At 45.6% G+C, this 18,156-nt stretch overlaps 1 protein-coding gene and 1 pseudogene across 2 annotated transcripts in view; one reads left to right on the top strand and one right to left on the bottom strand.

Annotated features, from left to right (window-relative positions):
- The window catches only part of GSAP (gamma-secretase activating protein), a 116,188-nt gene extending 103,002 nt beyond the window's left edge, over nucleotides 1-13,186 (bottom strand). For both annotated transcript variants that reach the window (XM_075558500.1, XM_075558501.1), the window contains exon 1: nucleotides 13,002-13,186. In XM_075558500.1, coding sequence (XP_075414615.1) covers nucleotides 13,002-13,092 — 91 coding nt within the window. In that variant the 5' untranslated portion in view covers nucleotides 13,093-13,186. The remainder of the gene's footprint in view (nucleotides 1-13,001) is intronic.
- LOC142457148 (small ribosomal subunit protein eS1 pseudogene) lies at nucleotides 7,348-8,188 on the top strand (annotated as a pseudogene).
- Nucleotides 13,187-18,156: the final 4,970 nt, after the last annotated feature.

The following is an 18,156-nucleotide window of genomic DNA, read 5'->3' as shown; positions in this document are numbered from 1 at the left end:
ACAAATTACCTGATAATCATCTTTCTGCTATGATTTAGGATATTTCACCAATTCTACATTTTAAAAGATCTAAACATTGATATATATGGTATACCTATTATCAACATTATTTGGGGGGGGAATAAAAAAACAAACTCAATGTCATTGAGTCGATGCCAACTCAAAGTGGCCCTATAGGACAGTGTAAACTGCACCAGTGGGTTTCTGAGAATGTAACTCTTTATGGAAATAATAATAATAATAAATAAAACCATCTGCCTTTCTCCTGTAGATCAGCTGGTGGGGGTTTTTTTTTTGGCGCAGGTCAGGGACATTAGGAACCACTTGACCTGCTCTTATTGGACCAAGACAGCTAGCTTCAAAAGGCTCCAGGACAGTGAGCCATCTCCTCCGTATCAGGCAGAACAATCCAGACACCCCCCCACCTCGGAATGTCCTAAATGGCAACAGCTTAAACCCCTGCAGCGGCCGCTCCTGCCCCTTCCCTCTTGACTGCCCTCCTGACCAGCTTAAAAACTTGCTCTTCACCACAGAGAGGTGCGACTTCACTGGCCCCACTCTCAGGCCTGTGAATCTTGCCCTAGAGCACAGAATAAACTTCTTCTCCTTCTTAACTGCCCAGTGCAGTTTCGGGGAGCCCTCCTTTCCAACTCACCCAAGAGATCCTTGGGTGCACTCCGGTCCCGCAGCACAGACAGTAAGTCCCAACCTGTGTCTATTTCTGGTGAACCCCCCACACCCCCCACCCCCACCCCACCCCACTGTCAGTCTCTCTGTCCATAAACGCATGGCCATGTCAGAGATAGCCCTCCATCTTCCTGTCTGACCCAGGGTGGCAGTGGAGATGTCCCTGTCAACCATCCAGTCCTCAAGAGTAACCAAGAGTAAACAACTGGGACACTGATCCTTTAGCCTTGACTGCTGGTCTCCGGAGATTATCCATGGGTAATCAAAATTCTAAAATTGACTCCCGGACACCGCTAGAGTGCCTCCTGGGCAACCTAGCTAACCTGGGCTGACGCCAACATTTGTCCAAAGCACCTCATCTTTTTTCCATGGTCAAGTGGCAGGTCTATGTGGTTCAAACAAGGGACTTTTGATTTCAATATTTTAACCAATCTAAGTGAAGTTCTGCTGAAGGACGGAGAAGTAGCCTGAGGTCCCATACATTCAGCTTTTTCTTTTCTGCTTTTCCATCCCTCTCAATGTATTTCCTGTTCCCCTTCCCAAGTCTTCTTGCTAGAGAAAATCCCTCCTTTCCTCCTGCTTCTACCCCCCACCCCCATGTCTACCATTTCTGACCCACCTGAGCATCTCTCCTCACTCCCTACTCGCCCTCCTCCCTATTTCAGCCACCCGGAGCTTCGCGTCCCCTTCTCCTGATGTGCCCACATCGCTGGACGGGGCTACCTATTCGGCCCCGCCCTCATTTTCAGGGATAGGCAGTCCTTCCTCCATCTGGGTCATGGGTATTGATGGCAAGCCTGCCAGCCCCCAGTGTCCTGGCCTTTTGTGTTGCTCCCTGGATGCAACCTCTTCCTTATAATCCCTTTGGGCCTGGTCCCTCTGTTGGGAAGGGACATTTTAAATAAGCCAGGAGCTTCCTTACAACTTACTCCTTCTCCTTCCCCTTCTTTCACCCGACCTGCAGGAACCGGCCCTCAAGGCCTCATTGCTCCCCGATGTTAACCCAATAGTATGGGCCACCACCACCAGTTATTGCTGCTCACCATCGCCCAGTTCGGACATGACTCAAGGACCTCACAGTCTTCCCATCTCAGTCTCAGTTCCCCATTTCAGTAACACGAGCACCTCCTAACAACCTCACTACTCTGGTCTACTCTCCCGGCCACACTCCCATTTTACCAGTAAGGAAACCAAACGGTACTTATCGCTTGGTCCAGGACCTGCACCTGCACCTCATTAACGTTGTTATCCCCATCCACCTGGTAGTGCCCAACCCCTATCCTCTTTTGTCCCACATTCCCCCCTCCACTACCCATTTCTCTGTCCTCGATTTAAAAGATGCATTTTTCACCACCCCTCTTGACCCGGCTTGTCAGCATTTGTTTGCCTTTATGTGGGAGGACCCGGACACCCACATGGCCTCCCAATACTCCTGGGCCTTCTTGCCCCAGAGGTTCCGAGACTCCACTCCTTTATTCAGAGAAGCCCTTGCTGCTGATGTGCAGACGTGTGATTTGTCGCCTCTACCCTTTTGCAGTATGTGGATGACCTCTTCTTAGGCTGCCCCTCCTCTGTGCTAAGGCAAACACAGCTCAGCTCCTTAACTTAAAAGGTTATAATAATAATTGGTAGCCTAGATTCCTGCATTGAACTGAGGCTGGGGACATTTAGAGAGGCACAAGTCTCAGGGAGCGCTTAGGAGCTGTCCCGGGATCACTCCGCCATCACAGGAAGAAGCCGCGTGAACTTCCTTAGGGGGCGGAGGGGGAGAGGAAAGTGAGGTTTCCATGGGTACATACATTTTGTTCCACGTTCTGGACTCTTAGATACACCTCCTACTAATTAGATCTAGGAAAGAACAAGGGTCATAACGTGGCCTCTCAAGAACATAAAAGAATAAGCGCAGGGCTACATGTTTCTGTGACTGTTGCCTCGTCCACTTCAACTCCCAGTGGCCTCCTGAGTGCCGAGGCGAACAGCCCACAGAGGTCAAGGCTGTGACCTCTCAGAAGCAGGTCACCAGACCTCTCTGTGGAGGATCCTGGGCCACTTAAAAAAGGTCCCTGTCATCCAGTCTATTCTGACTCATAGCCACTGTGTGGGCCCTGAGCTATCAATCTTTATGGGAAAATCTTGGTAAGAAAGTGTCATCTTTCTTGTTGGAGCAGCTGGTGGTCACAAACAGCTGACCTTGGGGTGGCAGCCCATGGTCACCTCACTCACTGCCATTGATTCTGACTCATTAAGACACTACAGAGCCTGGTAGAACTGCCCGCTGTGAGTTTCTGAGATTGTAACTCTGTGCGGGAGTAGAAAGCCTCCTTTTCTCCTGCGGAGCACCTGGTGTAGAACAATCGAGTTTCAATGACGTTTCTTAAGCTCCTTGGCTGGCATTATACAGTGAAAAAGTGACACAGGCGGATAGCAAACATAGAAAAAGGTAAACTTAACAAAGAGCTAAGCTTCCCCCATCAAGCTCAAAGGTGAAAGTAAATAATTACTCCAAATGCACTTACAGTGGATTTTAAAGACATTCAAAAAGCATTTCAATGAGTTCTTTTTCACGTGTACGTAGATCTGACAAGTTCTGGAATGCAATGTGGCAATTTAAAAAGTAGTTCTTTTCTCTCAAGATATAAGGATGCTGGGATGGGCCTTAAAAGTACACTTTAAATGCTTCAGCTTCGATAAGAAATTCCTTTATATGAAATCTTACTAAGAAAACCACTTCTTTGCAACATTACATCTCTTTTCAAATCACTAAAAGATTCATAAAAATAAAATTCTTTTAAAAATGTAGGGATTACAACAAATGATGGATACTTTTTCCATTAAGCCAGGGGTTTTCTATCTGGCTGTGGGTTCAAATCACAGAGATGCTTATAACAGAAAACTGTTGTGAAAGGTCTATCCAACATAGTCTACTTTTACTGGGGCTGGTCTGAAACTCAACCTCGTGTGTGTGTGTGTGTGTGTGTGTGTGTGTGTGTTCCAATTCCCCAGGGTATTCTAATGTGCAGCAAGAATTGAGAACCACAAAATTATATATTTATATTCCAGATTATGCAATATCATTAGGCAGCAAAATTAGGATCAGCTCATAGTATAACTGTGGTAGATCAAGTTAAAAGAAATTTTTTTAAATACCTTGTGGATACACTGGGAAAAATAACTGCAGATTTTAATTAACTTTGTAGTTCAGTGCATGGTTGTCATGTCAACGACATTGATGTTACACAAATTTGGTAATGTTGGAAAACCAGAGGACACTGGCTCACCACACACCATTAGCCTAACTGCCCTTCCCCACCAGATAAGCTGTGCCTGCTTTGGACGTGCTCTTGGGCAGCCCAGAGCCTCTTTGCTTACTCATTCTGACTCTTCTCCCAGCAGATCATCACTGGAAAGTCCAGAAGAGGAAGTTTAGCAATTTCAAATGAGGAAATAGGGTTACTTTTGGGTTTTTTTTTCCATTTTGGTATTGTGAGTTAGGTAAGAGGCAGTTTACATTTCAGAGGTTTAATTTATATTCAGGGTATTCAGGGGTTCCTGAGAAAAAATATAGTATAAATAAGCTAATTGCATAAGTCAATCTACCAACGAAAGGACAGTGTCTTGGTACTAAGGGTGTTACGAGCCCTAGCTCATGTAAAACAGAAACTGGTTTACCGGACAGTCTTGTCCATTCCCCTCTAGTCTTTGCCAACCACAAGTGAGTCCACTTCACAGAACGCTGCTTGCACAATGTGTGGATTTTGTTCCTAATGCCTATGAGACAAAAATCAAATCAAAGTATTCTTTGTCTTTACAATGACTATGGTGGAAGAGGGGGGTGTCACACACCCATGAACTAGTTCCCCTTTTTAAAAAGTGGAAGAAGTAATAAAATATGACTATATGTGTGACATTCCAAGGAGCACTGGTGGTGTAGTTGTTGTTGGGCTGCAATCCAAAAAAGGTCCGCACTTCAAAACCACCAGCAGCTCCAAAGGTGAAAGATGGGGCTTGCTCTTCCCACAAACAGTTACAGTCTCCGAATCCCACAGGGGCAGTTCTACCCTGTCCTATAGGGTCTCTATGTGCCCGCATCAACCCGATGGGCAGTGAGTTGTTCTGTTTAGTGTTATGGCATTCCTGTAAGTATTTCACACAGAAATCCTCAGGTACCACATGAGCTGACACAATACCTGAACTGATAAACTGATATGTACCGTATATACTCGTGTATAAGCTGAGTTTTTCAGCACATTTTAAAATGCAGTTGTTGTGGTAAAATTAGGTGCCTCGGCTGATTTTCGGGTCGGCTTATACTCGAGTACATATGGTAATTTACATTTCATGTTCTGAACAAAATGAGAAAACAAAGTACAGATGGGATGATGTTAAGATGCATTGAAAGAGGCAGAGGTATGGAGACCAAAGTGTATTAGAAGTAAGCAGAATGCGGGGAGGCAAGGAACACTGTTGAGAAGCAGGGAGTTCCTGTTTATGTTGATGGGAAATTTGGCATCGGCTGCACAATGCAATTAATCTCATTGATACCACTAATCTCAACACTGGGAAGATGTTGACCAGACAAATGTAGTATAATGGGTATTTTTACAACAACAAGAAAAACATTAAAAAGGAAATGAGAATTGAAATGGACTCAGGAAGTAGGAGAAGAAAAAGCAAGAAGGAAGGTCATTGGCAAAGAATAGTGAAACATTAAAAAAAACGGAACAGCAAGACTAAAGAAAGTCCCTGGCCACCAAGACACAGACACCTGGGGAAATGTATCACTTCCCTGGCAACAATTAGTGATTACAAGCTTTGTGAAAGACAGGTGGATCCATCTGGTGGATACGGAATCAAACAAATTAAAGTAGGCCAAAAGATGCTCGTGGGGTGGGGGGTAGTTATACAATTTCATGTCAACTTGATAAAAGAATGAAGGGGTGCAGTCTAGCCTGTCAATCAGCTCTCAGCCTGATGATCCTTCCTTGTGGGCGTGGCCTTCTCATGAGGACTCTGGGAACTCTATCTCTCTCCTCTCTCCTGGGCTTCACCTTCCTGTGCACAAGCTATTAGGAGCCACACTCAGCAGGAGGAGCCATGAGCCAGCACTGAGATACTGGAGCCACAAGACTTTCACCTGCTGGCCTGTGATCTTCCTGCAATCGGTAACATTGCATGTGCTTCGTGAGTCTGAAGGAATTTGTGGGTTAATATCAAACATATGGACAAATATTGAACTTATGGATTTGATCTGGACTGGGATGTTTTATTGATGCGTAATTACTTCTTGATATAAAGTTCTCTCTTGCACACATGCCTGCCTCTGAATTTGTTTCTCTAGTCAACCTGGCCTGGCACAGGGGGAGAGGGGGACTTACATTCATTTCTGTACTCCACATATATGGCATTTAAACCTTAGAACGTATATATCCCAGAAACCTTTTCTTTGTTTCTTGAAGGTATGATCCAGTCCAATAAAGGGTTAAATGTTGGATACAAAAATCAATATATGGAATCAGTGGCATTGCTATACACCAGCAACAGTTAAAACATGTTACATTCTGAACCGTGCCATTCATAAGAGCAACATTAACAACAAAAACCTAGGACTAAATCTAGCAAAAGGTGTGTAGAGCCTTCATGAAGAAAATTCTAAAATGTATTAAAAGACATTAAAGAGGGGCTAACAAATACCAAGCTACACTTTGTTCGCAGTTGTGAAATCAATATTGCACAGAAACCAAGTCTCCACAAGCTGATTTGTAGATAGACTGAAACTCGACTTAAAATTGCAATGGAGAATTTGGTAAAAAATAACCAGCAGATTTCAAACTATACAGCAAAGGGTATAGAAGAGTCAGAAGACCACTAACGTGTGGGGACTTAGCCTAGAAATGGTCAAGACTTAAGAGAAAGCAAAACTATTACAAGGTGGTCATCTCAAATTGGCCAATGAAACGCAAGGAAGAACCCAGAAAAGAAGGCTGACACAGCAACTCGATGTGTGACGGAGGTGACCTCGCTCTCAGGGAACAGAAGAGCGAGGTGGGTAGCGATCACTGTCCACATGGAACATCCAGAAAATCACATTAATACATCATGACTCATGTCAAGAAATTCTGGGCGTGCTAAAAAAAACAAAATGTGAAAAATCAAAATCATAAAGCTCTTAGGAGCTAATATGAAAATGCTGCCATGACTTTTGAATATGGTGTTCCTTAAAAGATCCTAAAAAGCACAAACAACAAACGATTGTGTTGAAAAGCAAGAAACTCCTAGTCATCAAAGTCCATACACTGAACAGTGTTAAAGTCACAAACTGCAACGTTTTCATTTTTGGAAATCAAAAAGACAAGTAAGTACCAGACGAGGGGAAACTATTCGCAAAAGGCGCTCTTGTGGCATTGTGGGCTAGGTGCAATGCTGCTAACCACCGTGTAGGGCTCACACCCATCAGCCCTCCACGGGAGAAACACGGGGTTGTCAGTTCCTGCTAAGATTTTACATCCGGTCATACTGAGTCACAGTTGACTCAATGACAGTGAATCCAGGACATCTAGAAAACCCCTTAAAAACACAAAGATTAAAATACCACAAAATGGTAAATGGATGAAGACCTCTCATAAAAAGGGAAACTCACCTTTTGGCTCTCTGCACGACACCATGGCGGTTGGCAAGAACAAGCGCCTTACCAAAGGAGGCAAAAAAGGAGCTAAGAAGAAAGTGGTTGATCCGTTTTCTAAGAAAGATTGGTGTGATGTGAAAGCACCCGCTATGCTCAATATAAGAAATACTGGGAAAACACTAGTCACCAGGACTCAAGGAACCACAATTGCATCTGATGGCCTCAAGGGTCGAGTTTTTGAAGTGAGCCTGCTGATCCACAGAACGACGCGGTTGCCTTTAGGAAATTTAAGTTAATGACCGAGGATGTTCAGGGCAAAAACTGCCTGACCAACTTCCACGGCATGGACCTGACACGGGACAAGATGTGCTCCATGGTTAAGAAGTGGCAGACCATGACTGAAGCTCATGTTGATGTCAAGACTACCGATGGGTATCTACTTCATCTGTTCTGTGTTGGTTTTACTAAAAAACGCAATAATCAGATTCGGAAGACCTCTTATGCTCAGCACCAGCAGGTCTGCCAAATCTGAAAGAAAATGATGGAAATCATGACCCAAGAGGTGCAGACGAATGACTTGAAAGAAGTGGTCAATAAATTGATTCCAGACAGCACTGGGGAAGACATAGAAAAGGCTTGCCAGTCTCTTTATCCTCTCCATGATGTGTTTGTCAGAAAAGTAAAGATGCTGAAAAAGCCCAAGTTTGAATTGGGAAAACTCATGGAGCTTCATGGTGAAGGTGGCAGTTCTGGAAAAACTACTAGCGATGAGACAGGTGCAAAAGTGGAGCGAGCTGATGGCTATGAGCCACCAGTTCAAGAATCTGTTTAAAATTCAGACTGAATGTTAACAAATAAAAGATCTTATTGTGATGCTAAAAAAAAGGGAAACTCAAATGGCCAATAAATACATAGAGATGTTCGACTTTAGCTTCATAAATGATTAAAATCTGAATCTATCAAGAGTGTGTGAGAAAATTTTATAAACCAGAAGTTTATAAGTATACTTATAAACCACAGGTTAGGGGTGTGAATTAGTACAGCCATTTTAAAAACCAATCTCGCACTATCAGGAAAGGCAAAACTGTAAAAACCGGATGACTATGCAACCCCATTCTTAAACATAATTCTTAGAAACGTGTGCCCCTGGGCATCTGGGGACAAGCACAAGGTGAGTAGAAACATTGAATGTAACAGCAACCCCTGTAACATTCAAAAGTCATCCTCCAGAAAAAGGATAAGTGAAGCCTGATTTCGCAGGAAGCAACGTGTCAGATATTAGTGTACAGGATGGATGGTAAACACATTGTGATAGAATGGATTCTGACTCATAGCCACTGTGTTAGTCCGTGTTGACTAGAGAAACAAATCAATAGACACTCATGTATGTATAAGAAAGAGCTTATGTAAAGAGTAATTTATATTAAAAAACCATCCCAGCCCCGTCCAGATTAAGTCCAAAAATTCTATATGAGCCCATGTGTCTGATACCAGTCTGTAAATTCTTCTTCAGACTCAGGCAACACATGCAATGACTAAAAATGCAGGAAGATCACATGCCAGTGGGTAGACAGCCTTGTGGATCCAGTGCTGTTGTAAGCATCTCAGCTTGGCAGGGGTCTCCATGTGTCTCTTCCAGCTCCAGGGCTCTAGCTCCATCAGCGTAGCTCCAAGTGTCTGGTCATCAGGAAGACTAAGGAGAGAGTGCGTGTGGGTCTGGTGCTGTGAGCTATTTCTCTTCATAGAGCCTCCAAATGATGTCAAGTTGCAACCTCATTGACAGGCTAACCTCCATTCCTTCACTCTTAATAGTCTCGAGTTGACACCAGATTATGGAACTACCACAGCCACCCTATATGGCAGAATAGAACTGCCAAATTGGGTTTCCAAAGCTGTAGCTCTGTATGGAAGCATACTGCCACATTCCACCACCCCCTTTGGCGCAGCTTAGGGGCTCAAACCACTGACTTTTCAGCTATCAACTCAGTGCTAAACTACTGCACTGACACAGCTCCTCAGGATACTGACGATTGTCCCGCCTCAGTGTACAAAGAATGAAACACCACCCAAGCCAGCGCCATCCTCCCAACTGTTGTTCTCTTGGAGCCCACTGTGCCCACCCATGCCCTGAAGGTCTTCCTTTTCTCTTACCCTTTACTTTACCAAGCAGGATGTCTTCTCCAGGAACATCCAAAACACAAGAGGTCAAGTTTTACTCTCCTCACTTTCCAGAAGCAATCCAAGTAGCTTCCTCCAGAGCAGGTTTGTTCCTTCTCCCAGGAAGCCACAGAAAACGTCACTTTCTTCAACAACACCCGAATGCAAACACATCGGTGCTTCTTGACCGTCCTTACTCACTCACACTTCACATGCTGGTGGAAATCTAGCATGGCTTGGATCAAGGGCACCTTTACCTCCAAAGTGACATCAATGCTTTTTAATAATTGTAACTACTGTATAATATCCCATTGGGTGAGTGGGGCAAGTCCTTCCATGAAAGGGGATCCAGGCAGTCCACTGCCATGTCTACCTCATGGCTGTATCCACACCCAACAGAATGGACGGCAGTGGAATGAAGGACTACAGCTACCGCAATCAGCATGGCTGTCTCACAGTATTGACCGTGATAAAGAAGAAAAGATACAAACCCTTTCATTTACTTAGTATTCAAAAGTAAGCAAAATGGCATTATAATCCTTAGAGTAATATACATATGGGTGGAAATGATAAAAAGTTTTAGTTGTTACCCTGAAGGTTGAGGGATAAGATGAGTTAAGGCCAGACATGGAAGAGCCTTCACAATCTTAATACTGTCCTAATTGTAAGCCGGGCAATAGGCACATGGCTCTATTTTCATTATTAGTCTTTATAGCTGATAGAAGAAGCAGTACTGGTGCAGTGGATTAAGTATCTGGCTGCTAATCACCAGATTGGCAGTTCAAATCCACCAGGAAGATGGAGAAAGATGAGGCAATCTGCTTCCATAAAGATAGATGGTCTCAGAAACCATAAATAGGATCACTGAGTCAGAATTGAGCCTAGAGCAATGTTGGGCTTAATTTGTGTTAAAATATCCTTTTGCGTAATTGTTTTCATTTTTGAAAGAACATATATATTTTTCCCTATTTGTCAGATCATTTTCCCAAAGCTCAGTCCAGTTACCAAATATGGTCTCCATACTCAACCCCTTATTGATAAAAATGCTATATTACACTGGCATCAGATTTCTATAGCTGGTTATTTGCTCCAGAATGTCATATTTTTTGAGGCTAGCCACCACTAAGAAAGCTTTGATTGTATTTGTTGATGTAAAAACACTAAGGCTTCAAATTTCAAAAGTTTTACAGAGATACTGCAATGGTGTAAATTATTCATAATTTACATTTGAAAAGCTGTGATTTAGAAAGGAAAACAATTTGCACAACAGTGTGGAGTAAAGGCTGGGCCTTTATTTAGAAATAAAACAGAACCCCAGTTCTCTGGCCTGTGCTACCAATTACAGCAGTCGAGGAATTGAGACATTTAGCTTGGGATCATCTGAGCCCCCACCACCACTAAAGATGATAAGAGGTAGCAATTTCTCTTCTATGTAACAGGACGAACTAACCATTAGCCAAGTATGACTCCGTCCCATCACTCAAGTTGACAGGGGATTATGTAACGGCCACACCAAGATACACTGCAAGAACGAAATACTCCCAATATCAGAAAAGACGGTGTTTCTAGTAAGTTTGCCTTCTGAGGATGCGAGTTCTGTTGTTTGGTGAAAGTTCCACACGGAACAGTTAAATTCCATCACTGATGAATGACAGCTACAAGAACCTCACTGGATCTGGGACCACTTTCTCTCCCAGTTCACATTATGGAAGCAGATGACTGTGGCATTTCACACAAATGAGCTAGTGGCTCATTTACAGTTACCTGCCACTTAGCTCCGCGAGGTGGGACTTCATAGAAAGGATTACTTGATTTTGAGGTAGAAAACAGACTTAGGAATGTCTAATGTGTTTCCAAAAAATATTAAACTTTCACAAACTCCTTAGACATTTGAGAGATTTAAAAAATTCCTCTCCTCCATTCCCTGGGTCTACACAAATTGTTGCTTTTGTTGTTGCCTGGTGCCTTCCAGGCCGTTCCGACTCACAGCAACCTTATGCACAACAGAAGGAAACACTGGCCGGTCCTGGGCCGTCCCCACATTTATAGTTGAGTTCAAGCCCACTGCTGCAACCACTGTGTCAATCCACCTTGTCCAGGGTTTTCCTCTTCTTCTCTGCCCCTCTCCTTGACCACACATGCTATCCAGAGCATGTGAGCATACATGACTCTTCATTTAAAACTAGCAACAATATGCCAAGACAATGAAACCCACAAAGAACCCTGTAGGAGCCAGGGATGGAGCAAAGGCTGGCAGTCTTCACCGGAGTTCAATAGGGAAGTTGCAGCTTTTAAAAATGCCTTCACACAGCTGACGGTGGTGAAGGACGAAGGGCTAACACTGAAGCGTCTGAATGCATGATGCCTCAGTGCCCTACAGCTGAATTTAAGCCTTGAAGATGCACCGTCATTTACAGTAAACTTCTGAAATGGAAAAAACAAACAAGCTAGGAAATCACCAAGTTCCCCTTCTTAGAAGTTGACAAAGACTGGGAAGGCTCCAACAGTAACTTTCCACTCTCAACAAAATCTAAACAAGAATCTTTTTTCAGACAGGTGCAAAAACAAGGCCTTCACTCCTGGACATGCACCCCAGCTCTCCTGGGCATCACTTTGCCCCACCACCCCTCCTAGCTGGCCAGCACAGGTGGTGCTCTAGGTGGTGAGGGAGATGGCGTGGTGCTGCGAGGGGAGGGGGCGGGGCGGGGCAGGCACTCCTCTAAAGCCAGCCCCTGCCCTCGTGCACTTCCCCTAGGTAGGACGAGGTGCCTTAAATTCCTTACTTGTTGGGCTCCTAACGTCAGCAGTTCAAAACCACCAGTCGCTTAAAGGTGAGGCTTCCTATGCCCATCGAGAGTTAGTCTCGGAAACCAACAGGGGCAGTTCTACTCTGTCCTACGCGGGCGCTACGAGCCGGCACGAACTTGATGCGGTGAGTGTGAGTTAGGGTTCTCACAGAATCACCCCTCAGGGGTGGGCACGAATCGTGCAACCGTCGCAGTTTTACACGGTGGTTTCCACAGGAGTCACATCCCTGTTATTTGTCACGACGCAAACTTCCAAGAGCCCCTGCTAGGCGGATGAGCCTACCTTCCCAGGCTGGGGAGATGCGACCGAAGCTCAGAGAACGCCCCCCACCCCACCCCCACCCCACCCCGCAGTAAGCCTTAGCCCGGGGAGGGAGTCGGGCAGCTGCTCCTCCATACCCTGCCCTAGATGAGGGGATGCCCCCGTGAATCGCTCTGCGAACCAAGCAGGTCAGGAGCAGATGGACTAGCTGGAGGAAGCAGGACAAGCCAGCCGTGACCTTGCGCTGGCTCCGCACCTCCGAATCTCACCCCGCGGCCAAGGTGAGGGTGGCCACGCCAACGCAGCCTTGTCGGCCCGCAAAGGAGGAAACTCCGCTCCAGGGGCGCCCACCTTCACAGGTGGACAAGGGCCACGCGCGGGCTGGCCGCCCCTAGGTAGGCACGGCTCCGCACTCGCGGCCCCCGCGCCACGCCAGCCACCCCCGACCGACGCGCGCCTCCCGCACCTGCGCCGCCGCCCCGGGCCCCGGCGGCCGCCAGCAGCGCGGGGAGCACGTCCCTCCGGAGATCGAAGCGGGCGACCAGGCGCAGCGGCATCCCCCAGACGCGGGCCGGTGGCGGTGTGGCGCCCGGCGCGCGGGCACCCCCAGCCCCGCGCGCGCCCGCCCCTTCCTTCGCCCCCGCCCGCCGGCCGCCGCCGCTTTCGGTTCTGCTGCGCCCCGAGGGCCAGTCCGGGGCCCCGCCTCCTCCGGCGCGCGCCCCTCCTCCGCAGCCGCCCCAGCCCGGCGGGGCCCCGTGGGACCGGCGGAGATCCCTGGGCCCCCCAGCTGTCGGTGCTACAGGACGCGGGCGGGGCTGCGGCATGGGGGGTGGAACTGTGAGATATTTAAAAGGGGATTTCCGCGTGACCACGTCCCTCGGGTCTCTGACATCACGCGGAGCCCCAGGAGCCCCGACGAGGTGAGTGAACTTTCCAGGCAGGGGATATGGCTTGGACCATGGCTTTTCAAACTCTGCTGCACATGAAGAAGGACCTGAGAGGGTCTGAACATCCAACTGTCCATACTAATTCCATTAGAAATTAAATTACAATAAGGTCGTCTTCTTTTCTTTTCGTGTCCAGTAAATCAAATGAGTGGTGTGGGCATCTTTGTCTTTCTTTCTTTAATCTCCAAGGGATTCCAATGAACAGCAAAGCTTGGGAGCCTCTTGGCTGAAGAGAGGTTACACACACACACCACCCCCCCACCACCACCTCCCCCCCCCCCCCACTGGGGCTGGTGGCATCTCAAGTCTGATGACCTGGGGCCTGGCAGCTCACTTTTAGGGAAAATAATGACTGGGTGTTGAAGTTCAAGATGGATTGCATCTGGAGGGGCAAAGGCAGAATGACTAATAAAGTTTAACAGGGTCCTCGCCATGGAGATGACAATGGTTAGTAGAAACTGCTCAGTGGGGTCCCTTTCAAGGGACGCCCAGGGCACGTGTCCTACCTGCGACATCTTAAATGATCTCAAAAATCAACAAGACATAGGGGCTTCTGCCCCATCGCTGCTCCCTTGTCATTTACAACTGTGCTAAGCATGAACAAGTAATCAAATACATAGGAAGCTATTTCACGTAGCGGTGAATTCAATGAAGAAAATTAAAGCGGGATTACGGGCACTCGCATGAAGTGGCCTTGAGTCAGCATCCACTCCCTGGCAACTGGAATTGGAAAGAGAGCAGAGCGACAGGGATGAATCATATATTCAAGGAGGTCCTCAAAATAACGAACATTCAAACCAAGCCAAACATCAAACTCACTGCCATCAAGTAAATTCGGACTCACAGTGACCCTGAAGGACAGTGCCTGTTGGTTTCTAAGGCTGTGAATCTTTAGTGGGGAAGAAACCGTCTCTCTGCCTCTGAGCACTTGGCAGTTTCCAGCATCTGACCTGTGGTCAGCAGCCTACCATGTTACCCACCAGGCCACCAAGACTCCTGGACATTCATTCAAACAGAGTTCTGACATCAGGAAGGGAGCCAAGCAAGGTCCTGGGAGAAAAGGAAAGGCATGCCTATCTAAAATGACTGTTCTTCAGGTCTATGTAACAGGTTGAAAGATTTTATTTACACTCTAGTGACTGTCAACAGAATTCCTCTTAGGGAAGAAAATGTTTTTCCTTAGGAAAGTACCTTGAAAAGACCACGTGATTGTCACACTCAGCATTAGGCCTGCTGGCCAACTCCAGGTGGGAGAAGTACCTCTGCATGGGTCCAACGGGACTGTGTTGTTGGAAAGAGAAGAGAAATAATTTGGAAATAAATAGAGAAGCATGACGTGAACAAAGACGCCAACTCAAACCATTGCCTTCAAACTCAAAGTGACCCTATCCGACGGGGTAGAACTGCCTTTTTGAGTTTCCAAGAGTGAAAATCTTACAGAAGCAGAAAGCCTCATCTGTCTCCCTTAGAGAGCCTCCTGGGGCTATAGTCACAACTACAGAAAGGATTGGCAAAAGGTATTTATACACATATATTTGTACATGCTGTAAACATATCCATGTATATAGTTGATTAAATCGGGACCAGAGTTATGGAAACTTGTTCAACTAATGTTCTGCTATCAACTCAATCCGGGCTCCTGGTGGCCCTATGGCCAGGGTAGAACCGCCCTGGTGGGTTTGTGAGGTTATACATCTTTATGAGAGCAGATCGCCTCCCCTTCCTCCCACAGAACAGTCCATAGGTTAGAACTGCTGATCTTGCAGACAGCAGTCCAACACATAACCCACTCTGCCACCAGGGCTCCTAAACGTGGGCCAGAGCCTGGGGAACGATCATACACTAGACTACCAAATGCACAAATGTGCTTGACATGGATGGATGGATGGATGGATGGATGGATGGATGGATGGATGGATGGATGGATGGAGTGTGATGAGTTGTATGAGCCCCCAATAAAATGATTTTTTAAAGATAGTATGAAGGGTGAATGCCCATCAGTCAGGAATAGAGAACATTTTAAGAACTAGCATTAGAAACCGTTTGAAAATTTGTCATCCATTTCTTGAGATGGTTCTTTTCACCCCCTTCACGTCTTCCCAGGCAGCACGTGGGAAGTTATTTGGAAGGAACATCTGAAGCCTCACCCCACCCCCACCCCCCAGTGGATGTGAAGCTGCAGTTTAACTAGGGCCCCAGGTGATTCCTGTGCACATTAAAGCTTGAGAAGCCCTGGCCGAGCTACATCTGCTTTAAAATGAACGCTGTTTCTTGCTGCTAGCTGCAAGCTTGGCCGTTTGAAGCCACCTCCAAGGGAGAAAGGTGAGGCTTTCCGCTCCTATAAAGAGCCCCGTCCCCATAACCCACAGAGACAGTGCTACCCTGCCTATTGTGTCCCCAGGAGTTCGAATCAACTGCATGGCAGTGAGTTGGTTGGTTTTCTGGGTTTTTTTTTTTTGTTTTGCTTCATTTTGCTTTTTAAAGTTTTCTTTCTTCACTCCCAGATGCAGGAGACAAGGATGCCAGTAGAGAAGTCCAAGGGTCTCCCAAGTACACACACACCACAACATAGTTAGTTGTTCTACTACAGTAAACGGGCATCCCGAATGAAGCCAATATTCTTTATCAACCCCTAAACTTTACTGTCTTCTTACTCAATACAGCTCTAGTAATAATATTAAAGATATTAAAGATATAGACAAGCAAAAAGGTTTAAGGCCCATTGCCACTGAATCACTTCCCCCTCCCACTGGCCCAGTAGGACAGACAGGAGCTCCATAGGGGTCCTAAGATCACAAGTCTTTATAGGAGCAGGCAGTCTCATCTTCCATCCAAGGATTTACCACCATTTCATCCACCTTGAGGTTAGCAGCCCTTGCTTAACCCACTGTGCCATCAGGAATTCTTGAATATACACCACAGGAGATAGGAAAAGATGCCACCGTTCTAGGCACTATATGAAATATGCAAGACCTTCTAGATGGATAATTCATATATCCTCAAAGAACCAGTTCCAAGTTATGTTATGATAAGATGGTTGGGTTAGGGGTTTACTTCATATTGACTTTTTGTAATTTCATAGTATTTTAAAAGTCTATCCTAAAAAATGGAAATAAAGCACATTGATATCCTATGAATTATCTTAATCTAAGAAAGAAATTTTATTTAGGAATGGTTAAAATACAAGACATAGTCAAAAAAAAAAATACAAGACATAGTCATACTCCTACTAGCTACAAATGGAAATCCAAAGACCATCGTAACTGTTAATAATAACTATTTTGGCATATATAACTATTGAAGGACTGTTTGTTTTGCTCTTTACTTCTTTTGCTTTTTGTTGTTGTTTGTTTTTTTTAAAACCTTATCAAAAAACTGGAGCCAAGCCCACTGCCATCAAGTTGATTCAGACCTATACAGCCACAGTAAGTAAGGTTTTGAACTGCCAACCTCGCTGTTAGCAGCCCAGCTCAAAACAGAGATGACTGGTTGCTAAGAGATAATCTATATTGTTCTTAGATGTTGCTCTAAGAGCTAAAACTGAGTATATCGGTGATCAATAACAATAGCTGACTGGTGCTCGCTTCGGCAACACATATACTAAAAAACAAACAGACAAAAAACTGACTGATAGGTAACACAGTCACTTGTAAAATCTGCTTGCCCCTCATTCAAATCTTAGTGTGAAAGCATTCTCCCTTGTGTTTTATTGAAAAGAAGGTTGGCGTAAATTCTTAAGAATAATAGATCCATTTGGAGGGAGATAAAGAATTCTCATATTGCAAAATGGGCTAGACAACAATTTGAATCTAGAAGGTCTACAGCTGAGGTGGGGAGCATTGGGCTGTGTAAGGCCCACAAAGTCAATACCAGCTAACATCACAAGCCTCAGCAAAGAGAAGCAGTTTTAGGTTGATAATTTTGTATGGCTAACGAAAGTTAAAATGTCAAAATAACCCTGGGTAGGAAAGAGTTCCTCACCCCCGGTGTAAAGGAATGATATCAACTTCATCAGCGAAACAGGGAAAGAATTGGGTGCAGCAGTCAGAAAGCATGTTGAACATTTCTGGCTGCAATTGTAAATGAGGGGGAGTGCAGAGTGTAGGTAGGACACCCCCCTTTACAGAAGGATCACGGGGAGGAGATGAGCCAGTCAGTGTGCAGTGGAGCAACGATGAAACATACGACTTACCTTTAATTCTTAAATGCTTCCTCCCCTCCACTATCGTGATCCCAGTTCTACCTTACAAAGCTGGCTAGACCAGAGGATGTACACTGGTACAGATAGGAACTGGAAACACAGGGAATCCTGGGCAGATGATCCCTTCAGGACCAGTGGTGAGAGTGGCGATACTGGAAGGGTGGAGTGGAAAGGGGGAACCGATTACAAGGATCTACATATAACATCCTCCCCGGGGGACAACAAAAAGTGGGTGAAGGGAGACGTTGGACACTGTAAGACATGACAAAATAATAATAACATAAATTATCAAAGGTTCATGAGGGAGGGGAAAGTGGGAGGGAAGGGGAAAATGAGGAGGTGATACCAAGGGCTCAAGTAGAAAGCAAATGTTTTGAAAATGATGAGGGCGACAAATGTATAAATGTGCTTGACACAATGGATGTATGTACGGATTGCGATAGAGTTGTATGAATCCCCAATAAAATTATTTT

Source organism: Tenrec ecaudatus, chromosome 9 (genome assembly GCF_050624435.1).
Source record: "Tenrec ecaudatus isolate mTenEca1 chromosome 9, mTenEca1.hap1, whole genome shotgun sequence".
Lineage (NCBI taxonomy): Eukaryota > Metazoa > Chordata > Mammalia > Afrosoricida > Tenrecidae > Tenrec > Tenrec ecaudatus.
This window is presented reverse-complemented; position numbering and strand designations above follow the sequence as displayed.